At 38.8% G+C, this 27,169-nt stretch overlaps 1 protein-coding gene across 1 annotated transcript; it reads right to left on the bottom strand.

Moving 5' to 3' along the window:
• Nucleotides 1–3,612: 3,612 nt before the first annotated feature.
• On the bottom strand, nt 3,613–25,914 carry OPRK1 (opioid receptor kappa 1). The gene is made up of 4 exons (XM_037165445.2): nt 25,858–25,914; nt 25,210–25,514; nt 11,011–11,363; nt 3,613–4,145 (listed from the first exon to the last, which is right to left on the bottom strand). Exons 2-4 carry the CDS (start codon nt 25,464–25,466, stop codon nt 3,613–3,615), a joined length of 1,143 nt encoding a protein of 380 aa, XP_037021340.2. The 5' UTR covers nt 25,467–25,514; nt 25,858–25,914.
• Between the last annotated feature and the right edge of the window lie 1,255 nt (nt 25,915–27,169).

Consider the following 27,169-nt stretch of genomic DNA (forward strand, 5'->3'; position numbering starts at 1 on the left):
TTCTTGCTTAAGTACAGCATCATTTCAGGCATTAAAAATAAATTATTTACCACATTAATCCTCTTCTTTGATTTTTAGCAGTACAATCTTTATTTTATCACAAGGCACACAATCATATATACAATGCATAATTATCATCTAAAAATACAAGATATAAATAATAAACATTATAGTAAAGTATATATGAATATACTTTTGTTTCAGAAAATAAAGTTGCCTTAGGGATGAGGTTTTCGTATTTATCCTAAATCTTCCAAACACCTTTTGCTTAGAAAATAAATCTCATCAAATTGTCACAGTTTTCTTCTTAAAAAGATCTAATTTAAAGCCAGCCAATGTATTTCTTTTATTTCATTAACTCATCTTACTATGTCCATACAATGGATGAAACACCTATAAATTGTCCGATAATGGTTATACAAACTTGAACACTTTTATTTCTCAGCAATACATAATAGAATGGAGCCATTTTCTGAAGACTTGTGTGAATGATTCTTGCTTTTTTTCCCAACTATCTTTCCAAACTATGCTTCCATTTTTAGTATATGGTCTGGAGTTTTTACTTAAACTCTTCACATAGTGGGTGCTTTTAGGTTCCTAAAAGTAATCTGGGACACTAATACTCTCCTCCTAGTTAGAATTATGGTTTTGCACCTGCCTCTTACATGTCTGTTTCATTTCTCTGAATTTTATCTGATGCCTCACTAGATTCTTCCTGAAGTTATTACCTGGGTTGGAATAGTTTGTGTAGAGATACAATTTCTAGGATATTCGCAGTTCCACTATCAAAGAGATAAGTGAGCAGTGCTCTCCTTTCTGTGATGGGAGAACAGGAGCATAAGGTGATGGGACATAACTGAGAGACATTTGGGCTTGAACAAATGTATTGTATAGAATGGTGAAGGAACTGCAATATGACAATAGCTTCACGACAGTATACACACAGAGAGACATGCACACATATTCTCACACACCCATGCATACACATGCCATCACACACTCTGCACACACACTCTCACACATGTGCATGAACACAGTCTTGTGCACGTATGCACTTTTAACAAAGAAACATATTTGTGTAAGTGGTATTTTTCCTAACATACTCATACATGATTCACTTTTCTTAAATACAGCACCCTAAAATGACATAGCTATTCCTCCTCTTTGAATTTTGGGAAATTGGTGTTAACAATAATGCAGAAGCTTATAACACACCTCATGGACACTTAGAGCTACTTCCCTCTCCCTGGGCTGCAAACTTAGATACGAAGATGTGGAGGATAAGCAGGCTAAAGCACAGGCTCCAAAAACAGCAGCTGGTGTGATGAGGGCATGTGGGTACTAATTTAAAGAGAACACATTACTCTGTTTGTTTCATTATTTCATGTCTGCTAAAGTTTTGCATGGTGTAAGAACCCTTCAAGAAAATCTCCTGGGCCCTAGCTGGTGCAGCTCAGTGGACTGAGCATCAGCTTGTGAATCAAAGTGTTGCTGGTTCAATCCCTATTCAGGACACATGCCTAGGGTTGTGGGCCAGGTCCCCAGTAGTGGGCACATGAGAGGCAACCACACATTGATATTTCTCTCCCTCTCTTTCTCTTTCCCTTCCCATCTCTCTAAATAAATAAATAAATAAATAAAATCCTAAAAAAAGAAAATCTCCTAGGTTTTACTGTTGTAAAAATGCTACTATATTTTCAACTTCGGTAGGGTTTATTCCTGGAACTACTTGCTATGTAGATGTTCTTCTTCTATGACAGACAAGATTTTTAACCGTGGGGTGAATGTCAACCAATATTTAAGTCATTTCTATCTATGTTCATTTATAAGACTACAAGGACACCTAAGAAAAATGAATAAAATTTAAGAGATGCTCAAAAGAGCTCTATGTTTTCATCTTGAAAAGCCCCACCTTGCTGCCATTAGGCATCTGTATCAGGTTCCACAAAAATCTGGAATTGACAAACTAAATGAGAAACATCATCATACTAAAATTCTGAAGCCACCTTCAATCCAAAAGGAGAGAGCATATACACAAGAAACAACACACAGTGAGCAAAACTTATAGTTATATAGGTATATATATATACCTATATAACTATATATATATATATATCTACATATATATATATATGTATATATATATATATCTACATCTTTGACTTTCCAACTAAATTTCAGAGGGTGCTGTCCCAATAACACAACATATAGGCTAAAGGAAAGATGGGTGTTGTTTTTAAGTTATGCCTTTTTTCTGCCCAGGCAAATTGCAGGAAAAGCCATTATCTCTGAAACCATGTTTCAGAGAAAGAAAGGAGGAATTTATATATCATCTGGATGTTTTAGCAAAATCACCCTAAGTGTGATGCTCACAGCATTTTTCTCTCAAATACAGTGCAAGCTATGCATGAGCGCCACAAGTAACATGATGTCCTTATTCAGCTCAATTAGGAGCACTCCTACTTCCTACTGAAAGCCACAAAATATCTTGAAATTTAATGAGCAAGATGCTCTTCTTTCATGAAAAGAAAGAACATGGTAATATCTATGTATTCATAAAGAGATGTTGTATATAAACTAGATTATGCAACCAGGCTACCACCTGGTTGTGAATTAAATATTTTCTGATTATTTAACACAGAAGTGATGGACACTATTGAAGGACTAATTGGTGCTCAGGTAGTTGGAAAAAGATGGAGCTATTGATTGATTTCCAGAGAGAAGCTTATGTTGCAACAAAATACCTCAGCATCAACTCTCAGTAACTCAGGGATGTTATTAACATGCCCTCAAGAAACTGCTGGACTGGAAAGCAAACCCATCCTTCTTTACATATATATAACTATTCACAGATGAAATATATATACTTTTGGCAGTATTTAAACTACTTTATGTTCCTTAATATCAGGACATGCTTTATCATGAGATTATTTATCTGAAAGCATGCTAAAATATAGTTTTTCAAGAAATTAAACTATGTTGAAAACTATCTTTTGCATGTTTAAATATCAAGATATTTTTCTACTATATATGAATATCAGACACTTCAGGTGTTGGTCCAAGTCATTCTTAAGGTAGAATCCTCACCATGCAGCCACATGAAATGCATGTCCATATAGCACAAAGCAAGCAGAATGGGCCCTGGTAATGTTGGCATTCTTACTGAAGTTGTCAATGTTAAACATCCGAATTATATGCCCAAGCTCTGAAACCAATGTTTGTTAGTTAGTTTGTTTGTTTTTCAAATGGAGCTTTTGAAATGACATTGCATTGGAAGGCCACAGCAGCTAAGTCCTGAACTAAATCTAAGTAACTAGAAGAAAAAGGCTTGTTTCTTGTTCATCAAATGAACTGGGAGCCAGCCTTGCTTCCCTGTGCTAAATAGGAGTGGTATTTGCTTACCTGAACCTCTTGTACTCAATCCTCCAGCCTTGATGCTTCCACTGACCTAGGTGGATAATGCAGCCTCACTTACTTCAGCCCATGAGATTTCTGAAAGTTTGTTAGAAATTCTACTTTTCCATATCAGACTGCAGTAGTAATCTGAGTTAAACCTAGATCATTGAACTCTTCTCTTCCTAGAGAACTATAAGAAGACATCTCCACGACTAGTCATACTGGTTTATTCATCCCATCAACATCCCTCAAGTAAGCAGGATCCTGAATAGTATTTCTGACTCTACTAGTGCTCTGCCGCTCCATTCTCATCTTAATGGGAAAGCAGAAGTCCCTGAAACACCTCTTGAAATTTTCATCAAGAAAAGCATAGAGAATGGGGTTTAGGCTGCTGTTGGTGTAACCCAGGGCAATGCAGAAGTAATAGCTGGAGAGGGCAGCGGTGCTGTGGGAGGTGCTCCCCAGAGCCTCCACAAGAATGAAAATGTGAATGGGAGTCCAGCAGACGATAAAGACTGCCACCACCACCAGGACAAGCCTGGTGATTCGACGGAGGTTGCGATCCTTCTCTCGGGAGCCAGAAAGGAGCCGGACGCTCTTTAAGCGCAGGATCATCAGAGTGTAGCAGATGATGATGATGATGACGGGGATCACAAAGGCAAATACAAAGACACAGATTTTCATGAAGAGGTCCCACCAGGAATAATTATCATCTGGGAACTGCAAGGAGCACTCTATGACATCCATGTCTGCAAGAGGTGAACAAAAACAAAACAAAATACAGAAAAGTTATTATTACCACGGTTGCAAAGTGTTTAAATACTTTTGATTGAACAGGTCCGATTATAGTGAGATGATATTACTTGAAGCAGACTAGCTAACCAGAATGAAAGCCTTGTGTATTAACCATCTTATGTTTGTGCAGGGAACAATGAACCTAGAAAGTCACCATTTATTGGTAACATACCCTAAACTACAGAATAAATTAAATTAGCTATCACTATGAATTGTCTAGTTGTGGAAACTGGTTTCACACTGATGATTTTCAGAACGGCTAAATTGTTAATTTATAGCATAAGCACTTATTTACATTTCTATTTATTAACAATTCTCCCAGACCCAAGGTTCTGGCAATAAAAGCTAGTATTTATTAGTATTAATGACTAAACATTGCAAATCTATCCATTTAATTTAACAACAGCCAATGTGTCCTAAAAACATTAACTGCTTTACAAGAAACCATTATGAAGGTCAGTAAAAATTTACATGAAATTTGTCTAAATATGACCCAGGTATTGTGATTTAGTGGAACAAATGGTGACCCTTGTGATTAAGGACATGGCTGAACTATGGACAACTTTTGGAGGAGGAGAAGAAGGCGGAGGAGGAAAAGAAAATTAGAAGAAGGAATGGGGAGGAGGAGGAGAAGGAAAAGAATAATCATTATCAAGGAAGTTAAAAAAAACAGACACATTTTTCACTTTTACCAACACTGACAACAAGTCAAACAAATATTTTTATATGATTACTTAGGAAACTGCTTTATTTGCTTTGCTTCTTTTTTTGGAGTGATATTAATATCAGAACAACAGAGACCAAAAGAGCAGAGACCATGAGAAGTGCCTTTGATGATGCTTTCACCAGGGATCTTCCCACCTCTCCACAGCTCCCCTTTCCCCAAGCATCAACCAGCCCACATTTTTTCTTCCTGCCTCTGAGCAGTCACTGAGCACAGAACAGGTGTAACTCTGTTTGTCCTATCCTTTCTTAAAGATAAAGTAATCGTGAGCAATATTGAGTGTAATTTTTATAATGAAAATATTTTCTCTGACATCGCAAAAATCTGATGTTAAAAAATATTTAACCCTTATATGATTGTCTAGCCACTATGCTGTATACCTGAAACCAATATAAAATAATATTGAAAGTAAACTGTAATTAAAAACAAAAATACTGTTTTAAAAAGAAATATCTCAAAATATAGTTTTTGTTTGCAATAATATTTGAGAAACTGTCTTTGTATATATATTGCTTGGGTGTGGGCTATAAATCAAATATTCAGGATTATTTTTCTTCCACATTGCTAATAAAGAGCAGTTAAAATTAAAAAAAAATTTACTCTGAGTTTTACTTGTCTATTGAATCTGGTTTTCTCAAAGGTAGAGAATGTTGGTTTTTTTGCTTGTTTTCTTCTGCTTAACTTTTCTATATTCCCAAATATTTTCTTTTTTGCTGTTGACCTCAGCTTAAATACCACTTCAGAGACATTTATATAGAAGTCAATCCATGTGAATAGTCTTTTATGCTGAAAATTATATTATCTTTCTGTTATACTCATCCTACTTATTATCATTATATCATGACAGAAGCTAGACAGAAGCTCTTCTCTAATAACTGTTACCTTTCTCTTTTTTTCAGTTATAAGGTGAATAATTCCTGGAGACATAATGTACAGTGTGATAACTGCAGTTAACACCACCATATTGTGTATCTGAAAGTTGCTGAAGGTACCTCTTTTTTCATTGTATGCATATTATTTTTTAAAATTTATTTAATTGTTCAAGTACAATTTCCTGTCTTTTACTCCCATCCCAGCCCACTCCCACCAGTGCTCCCCATCTCCCTCCCATTTCCACCCCCCTTAGTTTTTCTCCATGTGTCCTTTATACTAGTTCCTGTAAATCCTTCCCCCTTTCCGCTGAAATTCCCTCCCCTCTCCCCTGTTACCTTTCTTAATGTTTTTCTCTCCCTCCAGAATGTAAACTACCCTGGGACATGTATTCAGACTGACATATTCAATATTTAATTCCTACTACATAGGGTGGCAGAGACATTTGGTGCTTATGGAGAACAAATTGTGAAATAAATGAACAAATGAATACCACATGGAAACCCTTAAAAATATAAACTGTAAAAATATATTCCAAGACTAGATATAAATTTCCAAAGGTTTATGAAGATGTGCTCAACATCATTAATCACTGAGGAAATGCAAATCAAACCACAATGATATAACACCTTGTACCTGTTAAATAGGCTTTTATTGAAAAAAATAAGAAGTGTTGGCAAGGATGTAGAGAAATGAAAACACTTTTGCACTATTAATGGGATTGTAAATTGGTGCAGCCATTTTAAGAAAACAGTATGGGGTTTCTCAAGAAAGTAAAAATAGAATTACCATATGATGTAGCAATCCCATTTCTGGGTATTTATCCAAAGGAACTGAAATCAGGATTTTGAATGATACCTTTATTTTTATGTTCATTGCTGCATTATTGACAACAGCTAAGAAATGGAAACAACCTGAATATCCATTGATAGATAAATGAATAAAAAATATGATGTATATAATAAACAGACAATATTCAGCCTAAGAAAAGAAAATCCTGCCATTGCAGCATTGTGGATGGACCTGGTGCATATTATGGCAAGTGAAATAAGCCAAATACAGAAAGACAAACATTGTATGGTCTCACTTATATGTGGCATATAACAGAGTCAAACTTGGAGAGGAAGAGAGTAGAACAGTGGTTTCTAGGGGCTGGGTAGGGGAAAGGGTTAAAGGGAATATGGGAAGTGATGGTCAAGGATACAAAGTTTCACTTATTCAAGTAATAAATAAGTTCTGGAGATATATTGTGCAGCATAGACTCTATAGCTAACAGTACTGTACTGTAGACTTAAAATGTGGGGTGATGGGGGAATGGAGACAACTGTACTTGAATAACAATAAAAACCAGATAAATAAATAAATAAATAAAATGTGATAAGAGGGTAGATGCTATAGTAAATGCTCTTAACATGAACACAAAAGCAATAATAAGGAGGACAGGAGAAAATTTTGGAAGGTGACAGATATGTCTGTGGTCTTGATGGGGTTTGGTTTTACAGGTATGTAGTTACCATAAAACTTACTGAGTTGTATAGAGTAAATATGCACAGCTTTTTGCCTGTCAATAATAACATAGTGCAGTATTTTTAAAACAGTATTTTCTTTTCCTTTTATATTAATACTAGAAGAGTATAGCTTTCTTTGTACATGTTCCAGTGCTTCATGGCTATCATAAATGTAGTTAGCTCTAATATCTAAACTAAAACCTTCTTGGTGTGTATTTTTAAAGAATAATTCTATTTCTAGTAGTAGTAATAATAATAATAATAGACTGAAATAGAGAACAGGGGGACAGCGACCGGTGGGGAGAGGGGAAGGAATTTTAGGGGAAAAAAGGGAAGGATATACAGGAACTAGTATAAAGGACACATGGACAACAACTAAGGGGGGTGGAAAGGGGAAGGTGGGGAGCACAGGGGGCTGGGATGGGATGGGAGTAAAAGACAGAAAACTGTACTTGAACAATAATCAAATAATAATAATAATATGCAGGCTATGAATTCCCAAAAATAAATAGTACACACATATAACATATAAATATAATTTAAATGTTATATTTTGTATATTAAGGCTATAAAATGAAAAATTTCCTTTACACTAGAGCCCTTCAATACTGAATGAAAACCCTACAGATGTTGATAAACATAAGCAATTAGGCAGTACCTATTAATTTATGATGTCAGATGATGATACTAGCAGCTAACATTTTTCAAGTGCTCACTGGACCCTGGGCACTGCTTTATCAGCTTTCCACATACTGACTAATAAGATGGGGAAAATGCCCTAGGACACAAGTGGTGAACACAAGGCCCTCAGGCAAAATCTGGCCCTCCACCTTGTTTTATCTGGCCCGGCACCATGTTTCTACCAGGTGGCAGCACCCAGCTCTCACTTAACTGTTAAGGAGTAGTTACATTTATACAGTCCTAAAATTACATTCGGCCCTTTGAAGGCAACCTTAAGGCTGATGTTGCCCCTGGTGAAAATGAGTTTGACATCCCTGCCCTAGAAGACAGGCCCTATGACTAATGCTATTTTTCAGATGAGGAAATTGAGGCATAGAGTCTAAGTAATGTCTCTAAAGTGACACTGACCATAAATGGTGAAACCAGTATACAACCTCAGGTAGTTTGCTCCCAGAATATGTACCCTTAACCAGAAAGAAATACTGTGAACTCAGAAGCAGTAACCAAGATTTTTTGTCTAGGTGGATGTGATCTAATGCAATGAATGCCGATTCATTTCAGTGGGCACTCTCCACAAACAACACTATGAAATACTAACACCAATCAGCTCTAACTTGGCATATAGAAATTATCTAAATGCCCCTCTTGGTCATTCAAGACTCTTGATATGCAGTGTGATGCAACACTCCAAAATGAGCCCATTGGAAGTTCTAGAGACAGTCTCTCATTATGTGAACAATATCTGCTTCAGAAAATAAAGACTCTGAGAAAATTCCATACTGTTTTCCATAAAATAAAAATCAACCTGCCTTTTGACCCAGCAATTCCACTGCTAGCATTATATCCTAAGAATCCTAAAACATCAATTTCAAAGAACCTATGCACCACAATGTTCATAGCAGCACAATTTACAATAGCCAAGAGTTGGAAGCAACCTAGGTGCCCATCAGTAAATGAATGGATCAAAAATTGTGGTACATATACACAATGGAATTCTATGCAGCAGAGAGAAAGAAGGAGCTACTACCCTTTGCAACAACATGGATGGAACTGGAAAGCATTATGCTGAGTGAAATAGGCCAGGCATTGAAGGACAAATACCATATGATCTCACCTTTAACAGGAAGCTAAACAACAAAACAGACAAGGAAGCAGAATAAAAACAAAGACACTGAAATAGAGAACAAGTGGGCAGCGACCAGAGGGGAGAGGGAAGGGAATTTAAGGGGAAAAAAGGGGAGGGATTTGGAGGAACAAATAGGAAGGACACAGGGACGAGAACTAAGGGGGGTGGAAATGGGAGGGAGGTGGGGAGCATGGGTGGGGGGTGGCTGGGATGGGAGAAATAGACAAAAAAACTGTACTTGAAAAATAACTAAATAATTTTTTAATTAAAAAAACTCAGTAAAAATTAAAAAAAATAGAGACTCGAAGAAAGAACAGAGCCCTCTGACAAGACTACTTTAATTTTCATGCATTTCCCACTTTATTTGCTGCACAAATTAATCTTCTGCCTACACTGGTGGACTCTTCTTCGACTGCACGTGTACACATTCATCTACAGCAACTCCCACCAGGAAAACCCACATCTATCTTTGTTTCCTCTTTCAAAAATCTCAATTGATAACCATTCCTTCTAGGATGTCATTTTCTGACAATGATTATAGGAGTGTAGGGTTTAAGTCTACAAGTATATATAATGTGAAATGTGAAAATCAGTTCTTTATTTGCTCTGGCAAAAATCATCCATGTTTTTTTAATTCTTTAGCCTATTCTCAATTTCATACCATATAGGCAATAACTCCTCTTAAATCCAAGTTATTTATGCATGAATATCTAAGGCTAAGGATTTCTTGCCATTGTATTTTCATTTGTTCTCTCTGAAGAAACAAAATCCTGTATGCAATTAATCACATTAAAAAACCTATTCTCTGATAAAGTTTCACATTTATTAAAATTTACCAAATATTATAGCTTAACAGTGGCTATTCTGGAAATTCATTTTATAGTTTCAGAAGGGAAAAATGTGCTCCATTAAAAAATGTGTACCATGCAAGATAAGCTGTACTTTTAGCACCTGTCCTTTCACTATGACCTGGAAAGTCCCCGCTGCACACAGCCAGTTATCTGTACTCTAAGGTATCATGAACTTCCCTAATACAATGGAGCATTTAGACAATTGCTAAGGCAGTAAATAACATTAATAACATCCAAAAGGACAGTTCTATTTCATTTTCCCCAGGAGTTTCTGTTAGGACCAAATATATTTTTACTCTTTTATCTTTTACTGATAAAGCAAAACTCTTAGAACAATAGTTCTCACCTTGGCTGCAGGTCAGTGTTAACCTGGGGACAGCTTAACAATCTTGATACCCAGACTGTGCCTCAGGTCAGTTAAACCAGGCCCTTCAGTGTGGGACCAGGCAGCAGTATTTTTTAAAGTGCCTAGGTAGTTCCAATGTGCAGCCCAGGATGAGAACCACTGTCCTAGAAATACAGGGAAAACATCAAGTAACCTGTTGGCATGGAGTAAAAAAGAACTATTATGTTCAAAATTTAATGGTCTAGTTATCTGTACTACCACCCACCTGTAAACCTAATTTTCAATGGCCTACAGTCAATTGTAGCTATTATGATTGTGTTGTGGAGATTAATCCTTAAGGAGAAGAGGGTAAATGGCAATATGTCTCTAATGATTCGGGGTGCTTTTGGGGGAGAAAACAAGAGGGGTGAGGAGGTGTATCTCAGAATTGCCAGAATACAATGGGATTGTACTTTAAAAATCCACATGCTGCTAGAATTTATGAAACAGGAGAGAGGTTGAGTTCTGTGTTCAGGTAATGTCATTATTTCATCTTCTGTTTAAATGAGGAAAGAAACACAAAATTATTTTTTCTCATCTTCCATGAATTTAGGCATTGTATTTCCACTGTCTTTTGGCTTTTCCCACATATGTATCTCCTAATCACTCCCAAACTAAGTTCGTTTCCTTAGAAGTAGTATTTTAAAAAATGAAATGAAAATGCCTGCCCTTACCTTCCCTGACTTTGGTTCCTCCCAAGACAATAGCAGATATGCCAACAGATGAAGACAGCAGCCAAATACAGATATTGATGATCTTTGCCTTCAAGGGTGTGCGAAAGTCCAATGCCTTGATAGGGTGGCACACAGCGATGTATCGGTCCACACTCATCATAGTCAAGGTGAATATGCTGGTAAACATGTTGTAGTAGTCAATGGAAATGACTATCTTGCACAGCACATCCCCGAATGGCCAGGAATTCATAAGATAGACTGTGCTCTGGAAGGGCATGGTGGTAGTAACTAAAGCATCTGCCAAAGCCAGGTTAAATATATAAATGTTGGTCGCTGTCTTCATCTTAGTGTATCTAAAAGACAAGAAACAAGATCATTTTCCTCCATCTTCATATCAAATCCATGAGGTTAATGTGTTTGTGAAAACATTTGGATTACAAAATTTGTTTTTCATTCACTTATTCTTTACATGTTTGTTGTGTGTCTAATGTTAGTAAAAGAACTGTTCTAGATTTCAGGGGTAGTATAAAAATGGGCAAAAATATCTGACTTAAGCTTTTATCATAGTGTTTTGTGTAAAATTCATTTAAATAAAAAATTAACAGGTACAGAAAACAGTGTAGATACATAAACGAATTTATACAGTTTAGATCTTCTCAAAAGACTTGTATATAATACAGGTATCTTTAATTTCACTGGATAACATATATAAGTTTGTTGATTTTTGTTTGCCACTGTGCACTGGTTTCTCATTTTCAATGCATTATGCAAACAAAGCAGGCTGAGTTCTTCCCTCATACATATCATAGCACTAAATGTAATCTGGTGCAGTAGGTGTGCAGAAGTCTGTTTTTTTTACTTCCTTCTTGAATGAGTTTTCAAGCACATAATTTGTTTCATCTTCTAACTGAGGAGAGAATAATTTTCAAGATAGGTCAGAAAGATTGCCTCTGAGCCCAAATTATCCTTTTCATTATAACATGAAATTTAGAACAATTCCATTTTCAACTAAAACCAAATTAAGAAAATTATTTTACTTAGAACATTTCCTCAGGGATCTATATGACATAAAATGTTCCAGTCTATATCAGTAGGTCTTCAGAGGCCAAATGCTAGTATATTTTAGGAAAATCCATATATTCATTACTTTTCACACACTTCAGATTTGTAGACTTTATCACAATTAATTCAGCCATGCCCCATGAACCTTCAAAGAGCCAGGCTTCCTCAATGTTATGGTCATGACTTTTATTTAAGGTCATTTGAAAAGGATCTATCTTATGGAGGACCACTTCTGCTTTGGTTATAAAAGTCAATATCAATGATATTAATTGATCACTGCGTTGGTGTCATTCAAGACATAAATTTCCACATGAGAAACTTAATTTACCATGAAATGATAGAGCAGCCTTGGCTCACTTTGGAAACAGTGTGGTCTAATGTGAAGTCAGATAGTCCCAAGTCTGAACTCAGTGTAAAAACTGAAACTTTTCTGAGTTTCAGTTCTTGTCATGTAATGTTAGTAAAACCTAACTGGCAATACACAAGATAAAGGTGGTTGATAGCCTGACTCAAAAGTATGATCTCACTCACAGGATCATACTTCTCTCTCAATTTCCCAATGCCCCCGATTCCCCTGATCTTTCCTTTCCCTCTTCTCTTCTTGTTTGGAGAGGTATTTGTTTGTACTTGGATGAAGGCATTACAAGGACTGGTACTAGAGTCAACATCTTTTGCTTTTCATTTTGATGCTGTTGACTAAACAGTGATTTAATCTGGACAGTGAGGAGTTTATTTAAAACTATGCTTTGCCTTACAGTTTTTCTCAAATATTTTTAATGACCTGTAAGCTTTAGAAAGTGTTTAAATGTGCAAGGCCAGTGCTCAGAGCATAGGTTTTATGAAGGCATAGATAACCAAGCAAGTACATTTACTGAGACAGCCAAATATTTCTAGTGAGCAAGGCCGAAATTCTACCTATTCAAATATCTTCTTAAAATACAGTTATGTTAGAAAAATGCATCTTATGAGCTCTCTTCTTACTCTTTCAACTTTTTCCTCTCAAATCCCTACTACTAGCAAAGATTTTAGCAGGCAATATCTTTGACTGCTACTCTCACATTTTTTCACTGATAGTCTCTGCTTTCTTTATAAAGTTAGCCTGAACTACCTTACACTATCACTATTAGGTAGACCTGGGTTCTAGTCATTTTTCCTTCCAACTGATAGATTTTAGATAGGTCACTAAAAATGCTGAGTTGAAGTTTACAAACTATAAAATGGGAAACTTCATAAAGTTTCTTCATAAAGTTCACTGAAATAATCAATAGCATGCACATAATCTGGAAAATATGTCTAATTTATTTCATATTTCCAACTCATCTTTTCTTTCTTATGTGGGTAGAAGCCACCAGTTACCACCAGAAGCAAAGGGAAATGTAGGTTCTGGTTAAGGTCCAAGGTTGTATTTAACCACTTTATTTTGAATAAAAGATGAGAGTAAAATGAACCCGAGTCTTATATACTGGAAGAACAAGAATAGAATGATATATAATATTATAACACAGTATACATCTTAAGTAATCATAAAATGTTGAGTGGTAATCTGCTCGTAGCTTTCAAAAGTACTTATAACAAATGATGTATGAAATTGCTTAAGAACTTATAAAGAACTCAAATCCTGTCATCAGATCTCAGAATATGAGAAACACCCACAACAAAAATATCTATGAATGACATCAATTATAGCAAAAGTCCCTGCTCCCAAAGAAACAAACTCAGCCCACATCACCTGTGTGAGAACTACCACTGTCACCATCCCAATTGGCTGGAAATATTTACCAAGGACTTAGATGTGCCTGCACTCTCCTGCAGTGGCGACCCTGGATCTGCCAATATCCCAATGTCATGGCATTACCTTCCTGTTTTGAGAAGTTTCATAGTAATGACAACAACACTAATAATTGTTGGGAACCACCCTGCCCGATTTCAGAAGCTCTAAGTTCCCCATGACTAAGGCAGATTGAGCGACCTTCAGGCCAAAAGCCACTAAGGAGACAAAGCTTATCTCCCTAACAGGAGTGCCACTTCTGCTCCTTTTTGCATGACTGGCCCCTAATGCTTGATCAGTTGGCCAATGACAGGTAAGATTCCCCAAGGGTGGAATGACCTAAGATAGGCATGATCACATGGAGGCCCCAAGGAAGGACTTCGGGGGCTACAGCAAAAGGGGATGATGGACCCTTGACCCTTGGCTTAACATAGCCTGAGTCCTCCTGTCAGCAAGAGGTCTCCTAATCTCTTGGCTGCTTTATTTCACCTGCCTGACTTAAGCCTGAAGCAATGATAGAGGGCTGTGCAGCCTTGCACTGGAAAGGGCCAGTTCCCTAGGGTGATCAGGCCTAAGAAAGAATAAACTCCTATGAAACCTGCTTTGCTCTCAATTAAATGATAAGGGTCTGAGCAGGAAATGAGTTTGTTTCCCAAAGTTTTATAGCCCTTTAGCTAACAGATCCTGCTCAGAATAAGCCCTCGTAGTTCTTTGTATGCTATCTATCGTTTGATCCTTACTGCCTAACAATGATTAGTGAACTTTACCTGTCTTCCTGTGCAAATCGAAACCCAATAAAAACCTGTCAAAGCAAGGGTTGGCACGCTCTCCCCTTGAGAGAGTGGCCATGCTGTCACTTTTCCTCCATGGGACTCAGTAGTCCATGTGAATGTATCTTATCTCATCCACAGTGCTTCGGACACTGCGGGCCAGTGTCTGCATCGAATAATAATCATTTATTTCAAAACACTTCCTGCATCAGGCATTCTGTTATACATTCCACATGCTTTATTCCATTTAGTACTCGGAGAAACTCTATGTGGTAGATATCGGTATCCCTATTGCATAAATTCTGTAAAGTCCCTAGTCTGTATATTTCTCAAAGGAATATAGTTATAAAGAGGGGGGCAGGAATTCAAACCCAGAAGTATGATTCCAGCTCCCATACATACTCTTACCTCTCCCCAGCACTGTATAATCTATTGTACAAAACTCAGTATTTTAACCTCCATGTATCTTATTTGATTCTCACAACAACTGTCCTTCAAGTTTACCCTGGAGATTTACGTTTTTTTCCCAATTTAGCTGAAAAAAGGTAGACTCGGGTACAAAACTTGTGGTTACAGAGGCAGGAGCTCAGTGGAAGGATCTGGATGGGGAAGGAGGGCAAGGCTCCTCTCCCATATTTCTGAAAGACACGTGCTTATAAACCAACAATGCTGGGAAGGGAGAACAAAACAGGCATACTTAAAATTAATAAATAACAATGAGTTCAACAAATGTTTACTGACAATCTTTTACACACCATACCTTACTAAATCCTATGAACACATCATTATAAGACAAAACTCTCAGCCTCAATAGTCTGGTTGAGCTGTTTTGGGTATTGCTTGTATTTAATCAAAACAAAACAGTAGTTACTGTATGTCCACTAGTGGAAAAAACAAGTAAGTTTTCTTACGATGATAAAATATAAAATTAGTTTCCATTTCATCTACACTGCTCTATAAAAAAATCGCAAGTATTTCAAGCAAAATGGCACCATGTGGGTGGGTGGGAAGCTGGGCCTCATGAGGGGAAGCTGGAGGAGGGCTGGCAGCAAGTGGTTGCACTTTTTACCACACATACCATAGGAACATATGGCACTAAAAGAGCAAAGTCTGTGGGATGTCCTCAATGAACTTGACAATGTTCCAAACCTGAAGACAACAGGACAGTACACCAGGAGGGGCAGTGGAGCAGGCCAAAAAGAGGGGTCAGCTAGGGAGCTAAGAGTACCAGCTGCGAGACAACATGGCAGAGGTGTCTCCAGGATTTAAAAATGCTCCCCATGACACCTGAACTCAAGGCCTTCCTAGTGTAGTTCTCTTTACAGAGAATTTAGGCATGGACTTTAAATTGGCAACCATACATGCTTGTGTGATGCCAAAGGGAAGAAAGTTATCTGCTGAGCCGTCCAGAACCAATGTCACCAAGCAGGGTTTCTGGGGAAATGTGACACTCACAACCCAAGAAATGAGGCACCAGTGGGTGGAATATTGAGCTTGCTATTGAGGCGTATTGCCCAAGTATTTTTTAAATTTAAATAATGACTCATTATTCAGAAGCCTCCTTTTAGCTTTATGACAACATGATCCATACTCTTTTTTTTAATATTAAATTTTATTTAGTTACTTTTCAAGTACATTTTTTTTTATCTATTTCTCCCATCCCACCCCACCCCCCCGCCCGGTAAATCCATAATCTTGATGGCTAAGTACCAATTACTTTGCAAGAGACATGGTACTTGATAATTTTTCAGTGAGTGCCAGCCCTCATTGTCATCATTGCTATTCCTGTAGTTGTTATTATTATTGTTAATGTTATTATCAATTATCTACTACTGTCCTAATAACCCATATCAAAATCCTATAAGGTAGACATCATTAGCCTCATTTTTTTCTGAAGATGATTCTCGGGGGTTCTTAGAGTCTCTATCTAATAAGTAAAGAAATTCTGGGCTGTCATTCTAAAGCTTCTTAAGGAGTCAGAAATTTAATCAGAGAACAAAAGTGATTCTGAGAGTTCTGCTACCTCCATCAGCTAAAGATTGAAAAACATTCTGATTAGTGTGGTCACATAATGTGCCATGAAGGTAGACAACATTCGACATCAGGAAACAGGACATGATCCAGAAGGTAATACTGAGAAAGAACATCAGCATACTGCCCCTGCATGGATAAATGGTGTTTTAGTTTTTCCAAAGGCAGTACTCATTTTTCAGGTGAGAAAACTGAGGAAAGAGGAAGTAAGTGACTTGCCTGAAACTATAAATTCGTGAGATGGTGAGAAGTAAAATCTAAGCCTTTTGAGTACTCTTCAAGCTATAGTTCCAACATAATGAAAACAGCAAACACCTACAAGCAGCCTTTACCTTGTAAGGCTGGACCTGCACCAGGATCTGAAGGCTCCCAAACACCAAACTCAGTAGAAAGAAAGTTCTACAGCCCCTGAGAAATGCAGTCCTTTAACCAACAGTGGAGACTAGCATAGTGAGAGGCAAGTTTTGGCACTCTTCTCTGCATTGCCAAAAAGCACAATTTACTCACTTTACTCAAAATACTGGGCATATTTTCCTGGCACATAGCCTTCTATATTTTATGTTTGAAATGGTCAGAAATAATTATGACTGTACTGCTGTGAATTCTCAGAAAATTAATTTGAAAACATAATGAGTTTGCTTGATTAAATCCTGCAGATACTTTCAGTTTATCTTGATGAAATTAACTTTCTATCTGTTCTTTTGAACTATTAGCTATTAAAATTATGATCCTTTCCTAAAGGGAAGTTGCTTATTATTTTAGAAAAATAAGGAAAATTCAGTTATTTTTTTCAATGATCTGACTTTGAACTTGCCTTGATCTACAGTCAGGAGTCATATTCCCATAGGCATCACGACCTTTCAGTTCCTCAGAATTACTCTCTTATGCAAAGAGCAAAACCTACAAAGAGAACTGACTACACAGTTCTGTGTAGAAAAGCTACCCAGCCAGAAAGGTAGGCTTCTGGCATCACATCACACCCCCTGGAGGGTGGTGGTAGAGAGAGTGGAAGAAGGGGAATGTCAAAGTAATGATTTCACTCCAATAGCCAGCATCCCAGGAACTAACTACTCATGATGTCTGTGGTGAGGGCCCTGACTCCCAGAACCATGTTCAAGTCCATTCAACTTTGCATGCAGTGTGCTTACAATGGTCAATAACACCTGGTGAAAAATTACCAATCTCAAATGACAGAAGTGCTGTTTCCTAGGGTACAGCTATCTGGATATACATGTGAATATCTTAAGTTACTTTTCTTTTTTTACACTGAAAACTGAGTTCTCTGATAAAATTTCTAACTCCTTAAGAAGCTTTTGAGTGACAGTCCTGAATTTCTTTACTTATTAGATATGAGCTTTGAGAACACCTAAAAAAATCATCTTCAGAAAAGGTGTGGGCATTGGTATCTTACAGGATTGTGAAACAGGTTAGTAGGACAGTAGTAGATCATTGATAATAACAATAACAACAGCAGGAGTAGCAATGATGACAAGGAGGGCTGACATTCACTGAACAATTATCAAGTACCAAGTTCCATGCTAAGGCAGGCTACTGACAGCTGGCAGAGAGGAGACTCAATTACCCTACTGCTCTATCCTCTGTCAGAGGAAGGGAGCCCTTCATAGGTGGAAAAAATATGATCAAGCATTGAGTTTTGAGTTTTGTTGTAAAACAATGAGTTGATGAGCTCAACAGGAACTCATAAAATTGTTCCTATTATTACAGCTGATCTAAAAATTCTCAGAACTAGCTATTCTTAATCTGATGGCTTCCTTGCCCACCTGTAGAACAATTCCTTAGGAATCTCTCAATTTATCACATTTTATGTTTTCTTGTCTTTCATGTAAATTCTTTATTTTATTTTTGATTTCAGAGAAAGAGATAAAGGGAGGGAAGGAGGGAGGGGAGGAGAGATTAATTTGTTATTCTGCTTATCTGTGCATTCATTGGATGGTTCTGGTATGTACCCTGACCAGGGATCAAACTCCCAGCCTTGGTGAATTGGGATGATGCTCTAACCGACTTCGCTACCCCACCAGCTCATGTAAATTCTTACTTGCTTGATCAGCAAGTCTTTTGCAATATTATTCCCACTCCTAAAGTTAATTCTTCTTAGACAAGTTTTCTTTATTTAAGTTATAAACCAGCACCCTCTCCAGATAAAGAAAGAAACCAAAAGATCTGTTGGTTGACTTTCTGTTGAATAAATAAATATTATTCTGAAACCATCTTTTGTTAATACAGTTCTAAGCCTGTCCTGAAGCCATAGGATTTTGGCTGAGCAGAGAGCCACCCAGGGTGACAACTGAGTGTATTCACAAATTAATATGGAGAGAAAGAGGTGCCAACTGCACAGTTCACACAGAGATACTGTTGCTCAGAAGATAAAGCTTAATGATTAATGAAAAGGATCTAGCATCTCCTAGTGAGAAATAAGTTCCTCTTGGAATTAACTCTAAGACAGGCACCAGGAAAAACTGCTGTCTTGTAAAGTCAACATAATCAACAAGTGATCATAGAGACTACAATTTGCCTGGAGTCTGTAAGAGTTTAGGGGGCTCTATAGTGATCTCCAAATTAGTTTTCTTTTTCTTTTTTCTTTTTCTGGACAGGGGACTATTTAGTCTCTCATCTCTGAAATAGTTCTGTAGACTTCATCTGGAATCACCTGTCCCACAGAGAAGAAAATAATTTTATTTAGCGAATCCACATAAACATTTGCAATAAAATCAAAATCTCCTTGTTTAGAGTTTGTCAAATGATAAAATTACTTTGAGAAATGCAGGATAGGCTCTTTTGCAAACAATTTCTGAAGTTAGCTTTGCTATTCTTGTTTTAAAGGAAATGTTTACTGTTGATTCCAAGAGAGAATTTAGAATAAACTAGAACATTTTTTTAACAACGGTAAATTTAGACTAATGTTTAAAGATAATAGAGACCAGTACATGGCTAATTATACAGCATACCTCTGTCTTTTCTCTGATACCTCTCTAGGTGTAGTTTGGCAATATTATCCAAAGTAGGCCAAGTTGAAATTTGAGAAATTATGGAATATAAGTGCACATAAACTGCAGGAATTATAATGAGCATTCAAGAAGAAAGAATAAAACAGCTGGGAAGGAAAAGAGGCATGTGCTGTAGTGGGCACACTGATTGGGTCACTCATTCCTCCCAATTTCCCCAGTTTGGTTACAGCCATGTAGTTTTGGTATCACTGGCTCAAGTTCAACCATGAGGCCCAGAATGAGTCAGGTAAAGCTTTTCTTTAAATCAAAAGATATATATATATGTGTGTGTGTGTGTTTATATATTAATTATATGTGTATATATATATTAATACATATATAAATATATGTGTATGTATAAATTAAAAGATATGTATGTGTGTGTGTGTATATATATATATATATATATATATATATATATATAAAATGAATATTGAAGCTTGAAGAGAGTGGTTTCCTAAGTAGAACAGGAAAGGAATAGGAAATGATTATAGCTGAATTGTGTTCCCCACCCTCCAAATTCATGTGTTCAAGTTCTAATCCCCAGTCCTCAGAGTGTGACTGTTTTAGAATATAGGGCCTTCAAAGAGGTAAAATTACACTAAAATGGGGTTTTAGGATGTGCCTTGATCCACTATGACTGTTGTCCTTATAAGAAAGAAAAGGAGATCAGGACAAAGACACACACACAGGGAAGCCCATGTAAAGAAACAGGAAGAAAACAGCCATCTGCAAGCCAAGGAGGGTGCCTCAGAAGGAACTGGACCCCACTGACACCTTGATCTTGGACTTCTTACCTCCAGGAGTATAAAAAGATAAATATGTGTTGTTTAAGCCACACAGTCTGTCATACTTTGTTGTAGCTGCCCTTGCAAATTAATCTGCCTCTAGGCAGATTCTCTAGACCCTGGAGGTACTCGCAAGATAATGATACAGAGCCATCCAGAAGGAAGGCGGACTACTGAGTCTGCAGCTAGGTATGAGTACCTGGGAGAGAGACTCACAGATTTAGAATTGGTCAGAATTCCCCTGAATGTTATGGCCAGAGGAATGAATGATACCATTGGGCGTGTGATGGTCGGTTTGATATACCATCTTAGCCAGGCTACATTTCTCAACTATTTAGTCAAACACTCATCTAGCTGTTGCTGCAAAGGTGTTTTTGTAGAGGTGGTTAAAGTCTATAATCAGTTGACTTTAAACAAGGAACATTACCTTAGATAATCTAGTGGGCCTGATCCAAACAGTTGAAAGGCCTAAAGGACAGAGCTGAGGCTTTCCTAAGAAAGACAAAATTCCACCTGGGGATGGCAGCCTGCCTTTCTTAATGCCTCTCCTATGGGCTCCAGACTTGCCTCGCCAGTCCCACAATCATGACAATTCCTTGCAACCAGCCTCTTACCACGTACATCCCTGATGGGTTCTGCTTCTCCAGTGAAAATCTGTATGCCAAAAACCAAAGAAAGCTAAGAAAGCTTTGGAAATATGACCATTTAAGAAACACCAGAGGAAGTGAAGTCTGTGATAGAGACTCAAAAGAAACTCAAAGGATGTAGAAAGAAGTCAAGGACAGGATGCTGTCAGAGAAAGTGAGGAATATAAGATTGGTCAACTATGCTAAATCTCCACAGAAGTCAAGTGCTGACCAGCCTAACGTGGGCATCTGAAACATGAGTGCTAGCACTTTGGTGAAGAAATGTCAGGGAAAGAAACTATGCGCTGAGCTGAGGAATAGGCCAAGACTGAGAAACGAAGAGGAGGGATTATTCCCCCAAGAAGTGGACCTATGGCAGACAAGAGGATGAAGAAACATTAGCTAAGGGAACTAAAAAAATGTTCATGGATATGGATTATTTATAAAATGAGAGATACTTGAGTATGTCCAAGTGCTTAAGAACAAAAGTAGTGGGAAGGGAGAGATTATGGATAGAGTAGAAAGAAGATAACTGATATGGCAAAGGAAAGCAGGAGGCGATGAGATTCAAACACAGGAGCAGGGATTTGCCTTTGACCAAAATGAAAGGGGCTGAAGGGAGGGTGGTTGCTGATGCACAGACGTAAGAGGGGTGGTCCCAGCAGCTGGATGCTGGTATTGCAACGACCATGAGGGGAGTATGGTCAGATACAGGGCTTGGGAATTAGTATCGATTAATTTTTGTAATGAGAAATGGTAAAAAAAAATTGGTTCCTTCTGGAAAATAGGATAGAGACACAGAAAAACTAGGCAGAATAAAGGTCAGATACACCTGAACGCAGAGGTATTGCTCTGAAAAACATAAAATTAAGTTTATTTGGCAGCATTCAGTTAGCTGGGTCGAGGAGCAAGGAAGGTGGGTTACTGGCTTGATCCAGGATTAAGATTTGGTGGAAGACAGTGACAAAAGAGCAAGAAGGCAAGGTAGTTGAGTATACTATCCAGAGAGGCCAAAGTTATTGCTCCTGGGGTCTAGACTAAGTAAGAAAAGATGAAATATGGCAGTCTGGGAGAAAAATAAAGGACAGCCAGGTAAGGAGTATGCCAATGTCTGCAGAAGTGATAGAGTGGAAAATGAACAGCAGAATGGATCAAAGCACAGGATCTGGGCTCAGGATGCTAGGATCATTCAAGTCCCACAAGTTAGAAAGATGTGACCCTGAGTTATTAAATCTTTTTTGCCTTAGTTAAATCATCTGCTAGATGGTTATAGTAACATACCTCTGGCTGGAAGATTAAATAAAATAATTCGCATGAAATAGGCAACTTTACCAGCCTGGCATATATTAAGTGTTCATTAAATTTTAATTATTTTTTGCGAAGGGTGGAGATAGCTGTCTGTATAGGAAGCTGTAAGAAGAGTGGGAGAATGGATGTTTAAGACGTTGAAGGTGGGGCTGCCTAGCAAGTTCCAGAGTTTAGTCAGGGGTGGGGGTGAAGAGAGCGTGAGGTTTGGATCCTGAGTATCACACCCATAGACAAGCAGTGTTGGCAGGACCCAAGAATGTCCATCAAAGGCTGAGGGAGAACTTCCTACCCCAGGGCCACAAACCCTAAAGCCTGGAGGGAGAGGAGACTGGATCCACAAATGTTAAGGTTTTCACAGCGAAGGGTTTAATGTACCCTAGTATTAGGGAATCGAGACATTAAATGATGAAAATGATTGAAACTTCAATTTGTAACACAGCTCAAAAAGCAGTCAATGCTTTCCTCACAACCCTAACATTCTCCCCAGGTCTCAGCCGGCCATACTAGACTGGCACCTGCCCTGCCATCTGAGAATTAAATTCCATCTCCAGAATGAGTCCCTACACCAAGATGACTGAACTACACCAGGACCCTTTTGCATGTATATTAAAGTAGTGTCCTTCTCAAAAGTGAGCCTACATCTTTTTAGGTGATATTGCTCAGCCCTCAACATCAGTTATAAAAGCTGCATATGAAGCCACACTTGTGCTCTGCTCTCAATTCTGCTGAGCACCCCAGAGCCCTCTTGGTGCTGCCTTCGCCAATCTTCAGTCCTTTCTTCACCCAACCCAACTAAACCCAAGTCTCCTGACTTGTCCTCTAAACATTTATTATTTAAATTCTTTGACTACAGTATCAGTCTGAACAAATTCTAAGTACTCTGCAATCCTTTTAGCTACAGGTTTAAGAGAACTATCATTTTAACAGGGTAGCATTTCAGGATGCTAGTACAACTCTTCATTTTTTACTTATTACCAAATTTAATCTCCAAGTAGTTGAGAATGAGGTGGGAGAATCAATGATGTTGTTATGTGAACTCACTTTGTATTTTTAGCTGAATTTATCCCCTTCTAACAAATGTAGTTCTAGATATTATATATGTTAGATATATGATATTATATACATAATATTTTATACATATATAAACAAAGTCCAATTATTCTTTTTTCTTTCTGACATGTCTAATGCTCCTCATTGTCTTTATAAATATTTTAGGATTTTTCATTATTTTTAATCCCAGTGTGCAGGGCCATAAAAAAAAACTGAGAGCAGCTAAGGAACAAGCAAAAATGTCATGTGCTCATTCCAATGACAATAAGCTGTATCTGTTTTACTCAAGCACTTAAATATAATATGAAAAAGAATAGACAAGTTTTTTCTTAGCATCCTCTCTTTATCTAACAGCATAACAACATTTTATCACAAAATGACAGCTTCTGTACCTATATAGATCTCTTAAAATGTGAATTATAATATAGAATACAGCTATCTTTTTTCTTTTAGTTTCAGCACTGAAATTACTAATGACTTGGAAAAACAATTTGCTTTTAAAATATCCCCCTCTTTTGGAGCCTTTACTCGTTGCTGATAGAATTCCTGTTAAGCCATTATGGAAACCAAGGGTACCGAGATAGAGACAGCAATTGTAGGTAAAACGAGCTTTATAATGTATGTGGAGCATTAAATGATGGTTTTTAGTTCTGGAGCACAGATGAGAATAAAAAAAAACTGACATTCCCAAGCCAAAAAGGAAAAGATAAAAGTCATTTGTATGACAATGATTTTTTAATGGAATCAGACTCCTGCTACTGTAGATATTCATAAGAAAATAAGTTCATAAGAGCTTTTAAAAGCTATTATGGCACCTGCATAAATAGGTTTTATGAATTTAGAGTTCATAATAAAATCAAAAGGCTGTTTTAAAACTAAAGTCAGGACAAACTAAAAGAAATTAATCCCTCATCCTTTCAATGTCCCTAAAGAGAGTGACTTGCCCACTTTATTTCACAGGAACTTCTCATTTGAATGTAATTGTCTAACTCATTCTCACAGGTGCATCTCCAGAGTTATTATGTCTCCCAGAAAGTGAAATACATCTCAAAGGGCAGCCAAACCAAAGTTGGGGTGCTTTTATTATTTCTTCTTCTTTGTTGAAAAAAGCCCAAATAAGAATCACTTTACTTACCGGAAAATTAGCATTATGGGGATAACTGGATATTTATTATTGGAAGTTGAATTCCACATAATTCCACAAAAGAACAGTAACATAAAAACTTCGATTCCTCATGGTGGGAAATAAAAAGCAAAGCAATTTCAGTACTAAAAAGGTTCATATATGGATACCAACGACCCTAAATAGCAAACTGGCATTTGCTTCATGAAACATAACACTAATCTGATAAATCGCAGAGCATCTATCGGTCAGAATTTTATCTTAAAAAATATTTTCAAAGAACAAAACAATTCTCTGCCACAGACAACCAAGCAAAAGGCCAAGCAAACTGACTAGTTTTCTCTCCGGGAGACTGGCCTTGTTCCACGCGCTGGTACTTAACCCTGCACAGAATTTCCAGGAGAGATTGGAGGAATGGGGTAATTCCTACATCCTCAAGAGCCTTTTAGCCGCTGGTATTGACCCTGTGTGAACCTCGCAGCCTCCCACGAAAAACTGTCCTAGGAAATCATTCGCGTCTAAAAGGCCACCTTATGAGAATCTCTGGGGCCCTGCACAAGCGGAATAGAGTCCCCACCACCTGGCTGGCGCCCCACCGCGGGTTTGGGTAGCCGTCCCTGAGCCCCCTCCTGGCTCCTGCCACTGCAACGCCCGGACCCTGCGCTCACCGAATGATCACGAACATGACCAGGGAGTTTCCCACCAAGCCCACGACGAATACCAACGAGTACACTGCCGTGATGATGACCGGGATGGCGGGGGAGATGTGCGCGGTTTCTAGTGGCACGTCCTCGGAGCCCGCGCTACTGTTGCTGTCCGGCTCCGCCCAGCCTGTGTCCCAGCTGCTGCCGTTGGGAAGCAGGCAGGTGCTCGGGGCGCAGGTAGGGCCCAGATTCCCGCGGAAGATGTGAATCGGGGTGTCCATGGTTGGGCGGCTGCTGTTGGAACTTGAGGAAAGGCTGCACCTGCGGGGCTGCGGAAAAGAGAAAAAGGGCTGAACCCAGAGAGGCAAACTTTGCCTGCACCCAGGTTAGCGCACGGAGGTCAACGGTGCTGGGGACCCACGGCCCACCGATGCCCACCCCGTCTGCACGACCCCGGGGCGGAACAAACAGAAGGATGCCCAGCTGCCATCCTAGGTAACACAAGCGCAGCTGGGTGCCGGGAGGCGCGGAGAGCTCTTGATCCTTTTCTCTAGCTAGGCGTAGTCTCCTAGTGGAAAGGTCCTCAGAATGCTGCTGGGAGTCCCTAGGGACAAAACCTCAAACACCGTGTCCTAGCTCCCGAGGACTGAGCCTCCAAAGCCCAAAGCTCACCTCTGGCTCTCCGACACGCGTGGCGTGGTTCAAAGGACGCCCTGGCCGAAGCTGAACCGCGCGTTCGTGGGTCCTGCTCAGCTTTCTGCGTCGCTGTGCACCCGCAGCCCCGCGCGGGTTCTCGGACCACTGCTCCTCGATCTGCCCCAGGGCACCTTTTCAGCCCAGCGCAGTTCCCCAGGCTCAGCGCTCAGCGCGCGGCTCCCAGGGGCGGCGCTCAGCCAGGCGGTACCCAGCGAAGACGTGTCGGGCTCACCCTGCGCTGGCTGGGAGCAGGGTTGGCGCGCTCGCCCCGCCCGGGGCCTCGCCCCGCCCTGCCGGCTCACAACCTGTGGGGGGCTTGAAGGTTCAGCCAGTCGCCCCAAACTCGCCTCTCGGGCTCCCCCTTCGTGTGAAGTTCTCAGACCCTCACAACAGCCTCTTTTGGATGGTTTCGCATTCTTTCCACCGTTCTAATACAGAGAGAGCCGCTAAGTCGTTTAGATTTAGTAGTAAGGAAGCGTGTGCCTTAATATGCCTAGAATGTATTGTAGGCACTGTTCTCAGCATACGTCTTTTTTCAGGTGAGCAGAAAAATCATAGTTTTGTTTATTTGAATGACCCATCCGAATACAGTAGCAAAATGATCTGATTGGAATAACACAAGACATAAAATATTAGTGATTTAATATGTATAAATAGTATATTTCCATCCCCTTCAGTATCCTCTAACTGACGTACAGACTGAATGAACCTTGCAGTTATTACCTGTACTGCCTGCAGAAGAACAAAACACTCTCCTTACTCAGGCCTCAGTGTTGATCCATGCGGGTGACAATGTCTCTATTACGGTAATACCTGCGCCGGTCATTCATTCTTGACTATAGGCCTTCTCTATGATACCTCTGAGAAACTGAACCCCCATAGAGAAATTCAGATATCATCATTTCTTTGCACAACTCTGCCAGTCCAGAGATTGCTCAGATTCTGCTGGATGAAAGAGGCCCTCAAACAAAGGAACCGACAGACAATGGGAAATGTAGAATAGCAAGGGGAGTTTGGAGGAGGGAAGCCAGAACTCAGGAGGGGATCCTGAAGGAGAGTGGGGAGGGTCCCCTTTCCTACTTAGGGTTTGCAGTCAGGATTCCAGAAGACCCAGGCACCCTATTTTCCCGAGTGGATTCCTGTCTAGGTCTGACCTCTTGAGACAAATACGTTCCCCACTGCTTCCCACAGCTTATATATATGTCCACAATGGGACACCATTATGATAGATACAGTTATTCCATCCATCAGCTAACAGCAGAAGAGGACTCCTATCTCTTCTTAGACA

The sequence above is a fragment of the Artibeus jamaicensis genome, unplaced genomic scaffold, assembly GCF_021234435.1.
Source record: "Artibeus jamaicensis isolate MK-2021 breed Jamaican fruit bat unplaced genomic scaffold, CSHL_Jam_final scaffold_916, whole genome shotgun sequence".
NCBI classification, from domain to species: Eukaryota; Metazoa; Chordata; class Mammalia; order Chiroptera; family Phyllostomidae; genus Artibeus; species Artibeus jamaicensis.